This window comes from Benincasa hispida, chromosome 4 (genome assembly GCF_009727055.1).
Source record: "Benincasa hispida cultivar B227 chromosome 4, ASM972705v1, whole genome shotgun sequence".
NCBI classification, from domain to species: Eukaryota; Viridiplantae; Streptophyta; class Magnoliopsida; order Cucurbitales; family Cucurbitaceae; genus Benincasa; species Benincasa hispida.
Genome location: NC_052352.1, coordinates 53096351 through 53104114, shown reverse-complemented (window position 1 = coordinate 53104114; position 7764 = coordinate 53096351). Strand labels below are relative to the sequence as shown.

General features: G+C 41.9%; 1 protein-coding gene across 1 annotated transcript; it reads right to left on the bottom strand.

The window, feature by feature from the left end:
- Positions 1-2167: 2167 nt before the first annotated feature.
- On the bottom strand, positions 2168-2749 carry LOC120076246 (capping protein inhibiting regulator of actin dynamics-like). The gene has a single exon (XM_039030010.1). It carries the CDS (start codon positions 2747-2749, stop codon positions 2168-2170), a length of 582 nt encoding a protein of 193 aa, XP_038885938.1.
- Between the last annotated feature and the right edge of the window lie 5015 nt (positions 2750-7764).

The window sequence follows — 7764 nt, the reverse complement described above, 5'->3', positions numbered from 1 at the left end:
ATACAAAGTGTGGGAAATGTTACTAAGTGTATACATATGACTCATCATGGCAGCGCAATGAATAACACAAATTAAAAGATTAAGAATATCGCAAAAATTGACAAAGGATGATAAAGAAGAGGCTATCGCATACTTGAAAGAATCGTTACTCAGTTGTATTAAAAATTCACCAACTATACAAAGAATTACAATTAATGCAATACAATTTTTTTTTGCATGTACAAAGAATCAAAGAATTAGCTTCTATACATTGAAAAATAATGAATGAAGTTATGAATAAAAGAATGACCACAATAAAAAAAATGTAAAATTATTGAGGAGGAGGAGGTTCTGGTGGAGAATTTTGGTGAGGTACGCGAGGAGTTTCTTCGAAGTGTAGATGCTGCTGAAGATGTGAAGGCACCATGGGACCATGATGATACACTGTCAAGAAGTTGAAGTACTCATGGTTGCGCTCCGCTAGTTGCCTCTGGTTCAGGTGGATCGTATAGATGTTGCATTGAATATTGATCATCACTTGCCTTGTCTTGGCAGCATTGCGTTTTAAATCTTCTACTCGCTCGTTTACCGCATCTATTCTCTGGCAGAAGAAGGCCTGTTGTTGGAAGAAGAGTTCTTGTTGTTGGGCAAGAAGGGTTCGCATATCGGCTAGTTCAGTAGTTAAAGAGGCAATGGTAGGTTGTGCCTGCGATGTTTCGCCATCGACGTATTGGGGTTGGGCAGAAGTGCCTTCACCCAGATTGCGTGGGTCATTAACATGTGTCACTGAAAGGGGAAGTTGCGGTGATGATGATGAAGGTGAGGATGGAGCTACTGGATATAGGGTTGGAGAATAAGGGGCAAGGAGAAGGTTTGTGAAATGCTCAGGAAGTGAAGAAGAAGGTTATGCGGGAGGGCTTGAAGGGTGAATTATCAAAGGCAAAGGATCCAAGGGTTCTGGTTCTTGCGTTGGTGAGTCTTGGACTTCCCCCTTTCCTTTGTCATCTTTACTCTGTTTCTTTAGCATGGGTTATTGCGGCACATTTAAATCAATGACGTGCCTCTTCAATGGGAGCTCAGGGCAGTGTGGGGAATCTTTGAGGATCAACCTCAAAATCTTGACGTTTATGAGGCCATGAACTTCTGGCATTGGCTCTTCATCAATATCTACACCCAATGATAGACATAAGCTTGAAACCGTCCATGGGAAGACCTCTTATGTGCCCTGAAAAACCTCAAATTTGTTTTGCGATTAACTGGCCCACATCGATTGGAATGCCGCACGCAATGCAATATGTGGCCAAGACTCGATCCCTCAAAATTGTTTTGTCATGGGAAGTCGGGATGAGTCTCAGTTTTACCAAATATACCCAAAGTCGCGCCTCAGGAAGCAGTGTCTTGGACGCCAGGGTTCTGATGCCTTTTAATGAAACCGTCCATTTAGTGCCCGGTTGCGTTAATGTTTGCAGCGCATCTTCCATCTGCTCTTCAATAGGATCATCAATGATTTTATTACCCAGTGCATCTGGGTTGCTCTTCATCAAGTATAATTCATTGATGTCCTTTGCGCTAAAAGACACCATTTCTCCTCTTATGGTCACCATATCCTTGGTGCCATGTAGTCATCCGTTGTAGAATTCACGCACTACCTTTAGAATGACGATGGCTGGGCATTGGCAAAATGTTTCCCATCCGTGCTCTAGTGCAACACTTGTAATCAGGTCTGGTACTGGTGTTGGCGTGGGGAAAAATCCTATCTCCATTAGCATATCATCTTTTCTCTCTACTTCGATGGACGCCACTTAGCTAACGCGGGCTCCCTGCATTCTACAACTGCTTTGCCCTTTTCTTTGGTCAATGCAAGGCGGGATTCTTGCCTTTGTTTTCTTTCTCTTGCCTTGTGTTGTTCCTTCTTCTCCTATTCAGCAATTTCCTTGGCCTTCTTCTCTCTTATGCGTTGAACGTTTGCTCAACGCTCCCTCTTCTTTTCCTCTTTCTTCTTCATTTCTTCTTCTGCCTCTTCTCTCATTTCTTCTTCAAATTCCTTTTAAAACTTCTCAGAGACTAGAAAAATGCGCTGTTCCTCTTCGAGCCTTTTCCTCTTCTTTTGCCGAAATCTCATTGTTGCGCGTACCTCCTCATCTTGTAATTTTCTTCTTCGACTACCTTCTGCAAAGATTAGCTATGCTCACAACATTTTCTCTTGCTTCTTTTCCTCCTCCTTTCTTCTCCTCTCCTGCTCTTCTAACACATCTATCAAAATCGGTGGGTCAATTGTTGACCCTAGCGGCGCATTCTCATTCGCCAGTCGCAACCGTTTGCGATGTTTCAGGTTGCGCTCATTCTTCAGTTGTGCTGAATCCCCCTTATCCCTCTTTACGGAGGTGGATTCTCCATCCAGTTCTGGGCTCTCAGCCATTTTTCTCCTTTCTTCCTCCTTCTTCAGGCGCCTCTCCTTCCGCCTGCATTCCTTCTTCTCATTTGTCCTCCTTTCCTTCTTCTTGATTGGATGAGCTTCCTCATCTCCTTCAGCCCTCTTCTCTTTGATCATCATCTTCTTCTTCTTCTCTTCAGCTACTTCAGGCTGCTTCTCTGTCGCGGCTTCCTCCAAAGAGACCCTGGTGGGTCCCTTATAGGATTCTGCGTTAGTAGTTTCCTTAGGATCCAAGATTGCCAGAGTGATTCTCCTTGATGCTTCCTCCATCTCCTCCTCCGAAGGAAGTGACCGGTTCACAACCCTAGCTTCAAGCAGTCCTCCTTCTTTCTCCATGTTGCTAAGTATACTCCCGAACACCTCCTTATCATCTCTTATCTTCTTTTCACTTTCAGAGGACAATGTTGGGAGTGGGGTACTCTCTGAGCTGTGCCCCCATTTAAATAGGAGTGGTACGAGGTCTATAGGCTTTAGCCGAGGTTTTTCGGGATGGTTTGTGGCTGGGCGGCAAGATGACAACTTGCCGTGAGGAATGCCATCTCTTGTGCAGTGAGTTAGGCTTTCGAGGGTGATGAGGGTGAAGAAGATGGTTAGGGAGACTGTTCTGCCATGGATGACAGAGTAAGAACATTGGGAAACTTTTTAGTGTTTTGGGAAGGAAGAAAGTCTGGTATGCAAAGGGCACTAGGGTTTCTGATTCCAGAGAGATTCAAATAAACAACCTAAGATGGAGGAGACGGAATTTATAGGTTGAGCCTTGATGGGCCCAACGTAAATTCTGCGTTGGCAGGCCTCGAGATACTAAAAAAGCCTATCACTGCGCGTCTCACATTTATGAATTCGTAGAGACGTACGTCCTTTCAACTGCAGATTCATCATGTCCTTGGAAGCTGAAGCGATTAGACTTCTCAATTTGCAAAAAGAATTTTCTTTGGTATTTTATTCGGTTAAGAATCAACGTAATGAATTCATCAACGTAAATGCATTTTTGCAGAGGACGGGTAATAACGCATGTATCCCTGCAACACACCCCTTAACTCAACGCATTTCTGGAGGACAGGCGCACGATACTTCTACCAGTGTAACACTACCTCAACATAGTGAGTTTTCGCTAAGGACGATCAAAAAATACATACGAGCGCAACACACCCCTCAGCGCAATGCATTTGAGTTGGATGAACGCAAAGTGTATCTTATTGGTACAAGATGCTCCTATCATCGCAATGCATATCGGATGTTGATAGTTTTATTATTTTTGTTATTATCATTATTATTATTTTTCTTTCATCAACGCAAGTCACAAGGACCTTGCGGTATTGATTCTCTTCTTATTAAACAATCATTCACCAAAATTTAAGGATAACACATTTAAGACAGAAATGTAAGAAAATTAAAGAAAACACGAAAATTAACGCAAGAGAATTAAATGAGAAATAAATTCATAAAGCATGGAAAGAAAATTTAAGGAAGTCATAAATAACAAATTCATGAAGCAATAAAGATGATAATTAAGAAAACATACAAACATAGGATTTAGAGATATGGATCAGAAGACAAATTTCAATGATGAATGCAATCCACACCTCCGCATGCGATCAAGCTTGCCTGCCCAATGTCTTCAAGAACATTGCTCCTTCCCGTGAGATCCTGGGGCTTCAAAATTTCTTGGCAGCGTTCCAGGTGTTCTATTACGTAGCTCGGCTGCCAGCTGCCCAACTTGTATCTCCAAATTCCTTATTGAAGATGCCTGCGATTGCATTACAACATCGTTTTTCTCAATATATTGCATGAGCAGGGACTCCAACGAATTATTAGAGGTGTTAGAAGAGGATGGTTAGTTGTGTGGTTGTTTTTGTTTCCCTTGATTCTAGTTTTGGTGAAAAGGTGGAGGGTTTCCTCGATTCCCGGAATTGCTGTTCTAATGGTTACTTGGCCCACCTTGGTTATGATTCCTGCCTCAACTAAAGTTAGGGTGATTTCTCTAACCAGGATTATATGTGTTGCTGTACAGATTATTCTTGATAGTGCATACTTGCTGTGGTTTCGATGTGCACATTTCCACCGCATGGCCCCCTCCACACTGGACGCAACTTATTGCGGCCACTTGTGTCGACGCATTAGGTTGCGCTGATCCTTGGGAGAGGGCACCTTGATTCAGTGCCATCGACTGGAGGATAAAGGTTACCGCGGCCATTTGTGCGGCAAAAGTTGTCATGGTCTCAGCAGACACAATGGCAGTATCATTTCTTCTTTTCTCGGATCCTCTTCCTCCGTACCCATCATCAACCCAGTCATCCATATTCTGCGAGATGCGGTCAAGGATGACCTTGGCTTCAGTGTATGTTTTATACATAAAACCTCCTGCCGCTGAGGCATCAGCAACAACTTGCGTTGATCTGTTCAGGCCATTTAGAACATTTTCATCAGAACGCAATCGGATATCCCCATATGCGGACAATTCTTCACTAATCTTCTGAATCCCACCCAGGCCGTGCTTAAGGTCTTGTTATCCATTTGCTTAAAGTTCAGCACATCTTTTCATCTTCTTGCATTGACTGCCGAAGGGAAGAACTTCTTCATAAACCGTTCAATCAACTGGTCCCAGGAAGTTATTTCATTTGGCTCTAGTGAATGGGCCCATCTCTTAGCTTCATCCCTTAAGGTTTAAGGGAAGAGGTAAAGTCTGATACCTTCTTGGGCAACGCTAGGTATGGAGAAGTTACTGCACATCTCGACAAAACTGGTCAGATGGGCATGTGGGTCTTCACCTTGCAGACCACCAAATTGCCCTGTATTCTGAATCATTTGGAGCATGACTGGTTTAATCTCAAATCTGAATCATACAGATTAGACACAGTGTAGTTCCTCATTGGGATGTTACGGTCAGCAGCAAGGGAAAGAAGATCTTACGCTGTCCGGCCCACCCCTTGATTCACTTCGGGTGCCTCATTATTATTGTTTTCTGCCATGTTGGCTCTCTTTCACCTTGCTCTATTCTGGCGTGCCCTTGNCACCCCTTGATTCACTTCGGGTGCCTCATTATTATTGTTTTCTGCCATGTTGGCTCTCTTTCACCTTGCTCTATTCTGGCGTGCCCTTGCGCGAAATGTACGCTCGATCTTTGTGTCAACTTCGAATTCTGAATCAGTTCCAGTATTCATAAATCGTCAGACTGCTCTTCGCGATAAACAATTAGTACAAAGAGATCTGTCCTGCAAAATATCACAAACGTACTCAACACTAACCATTGCCAATCCCCGACAATGGCGCCATAAACTTGTTGACATGAAATTTTTCTTATGCTATGTAACACTTATTCACATTTTATGCGATACTACTTCTAGATATATGCGTTGTTAACTATATGCTTTTAGTATGCTATGGAGTAATGCATTGTAACAAGTTTCCTTGTGCTAAAACCAAGTATAATTCCAATGCAAGTTTCTCAGAGTAATTCGAGGACGAACACATGGATTGTTGTCGTTAATGTGTTACATTTGTGATACATGCGACCAGTTTTTACAATTAATAAAGATTGTGTGTGTACAGGAAAGTAAATTGCGATAAAGTAAAATTGTGAAGATAAACTAAAGTTGCGTTAATAAAATAAATTGCGATGAAAATAAACCTAAGCTAATGTGATATAAGATACAAGATACATGATATATATGATGCTGAGTTCGAGACTGATTGTGAAGTTTATACAAAGGATCGTGGTATATGATGGCAAGTCTTTATAGATGAATCAGAAGGAGAAAGAATAATTAGTACAACATTAATTGCGTTAAAGATGTAGCCAAGGTTCCGTTTTCCCTTGGCGTACACCTCTTGGTGATTGGCTGCGTTCCCATATCTCTATGGTAAAACAGGGATGAACGTGGTGAACGCAAGGTTGCTTCCATCTCTGGAAGTACTTCTTACTTTAGTGAACGCACTCTTCCAACCCTCTCTCGATAGGTGGAATGACATCTTCATTTTTGCTCTCATAGGTGAAGATGCCGTCTAGCATGCTTTGACTAAACTTAATTATTTCCCTAACCCAATTAATTTACTTGCTCAATTATCGTTAATTATCCAAGGGGTTAAGAAAACATCGTGGATAAAGTTAATTATGGATGTATGGAAATAGGCAGAGATATGATAATGGAAATGCTCATAACATTTAATTATAGAATTAAGCGTCTGATACATGGTGTGAATGATAGACTAAAAAGATGAATACAAGTGATGACAAGGAGATAGAAAAAAATACAAAAGAGTGTCAACATCTTGACACAGATCTGGACGTTGGTTTTGCTTGCCGGCGTGTGGAATGAATTAAGAGAAAAGCTTCCCTCTAAGGCTTTCTCCTCTGGTAGAAGTGACCTTTGTATAGAGCTTCAACGACGAGGATCAGAAGGATTCTTGCCTGGAGACTCACCTCTCGGCCTTATCTCTTAATTCTTCTCGGATCTTCTCTGATTAGTCACTCAACCAATCTCTCTCTCAGATCAGTATATACATTTTTCTCTGTATTCAAGCATCCCTTTTCAGTGGTATTTCCGGAGCTATTTATAGGCTCAGCTTTGACTCTCTGACTTGTGGTCCCCACTTTATTGTTATGGCAGCTCTTGAAATGGTGGAGTGAATATTTCTTCTGTTATGCAATTAGTCCCATTAGAAATGCACAACGATCAGCTGTACACACGTCAGAATCCTTTGTATTTGCATTGCTCTTTACATCTTTGATCGTTTGCCCGCTTGTGGTGTTACTTTTGATTACCACATGCGGTTGAGATTGCGTTGATCGCTTAACTCTTGATCGATTGTCGCATGCGCCGTCATTGCGTCGATCGTCTATTCATTCTTTAATGATGGGCGCAATGCGATGTAGATACGTTGTTCTTTTTATCTTGAGCCTTGAACGCATGTGGAGACTTGATTTCCTGAAAAACAGACTTGAAATATTATTTTCTACCATCGCAATGGTGTTAGTGGGTGTATTGTCGACAATTTATAATTCTTGCATTTCTTAGTTAATTTTCATACAATTGACGCAACTTTTCTTCCTTTTGGCCGCAATATCTAAATAAGACAGTATAAATAACTTGTATTTCTACGAGTTATCAATTAGTGGCGCTCGAATCTATTATCCAAGCAGAATCATTATTCTCCACTAAACAAGTTTCTAACACAAGTAAATCACATTTACCTTTGTCTGCCTTGGCCTTAGCCTTGGCTGCCTACTTTTCCTTCAGATAACAAGGGCAATTCCTTTTCCAATGTCTGTCCTAGTTACAGTGGAAACATTTTCCTTTTTCAACCAGCGGTGGACGCTTGTTCTGGGCAACAGATGGCGGGTTAGCAGGTGA

What these genes read in the sequence shown, in the direction of transcription:
- LOC120076246 (XM_039030010.1), bottom strand. Translation starts at nt 2,749, where the DNA reads ATGGAGAAAGAAGGAGGACTGCTTGAAGCTAGGGTTGTGAACCGGTCA.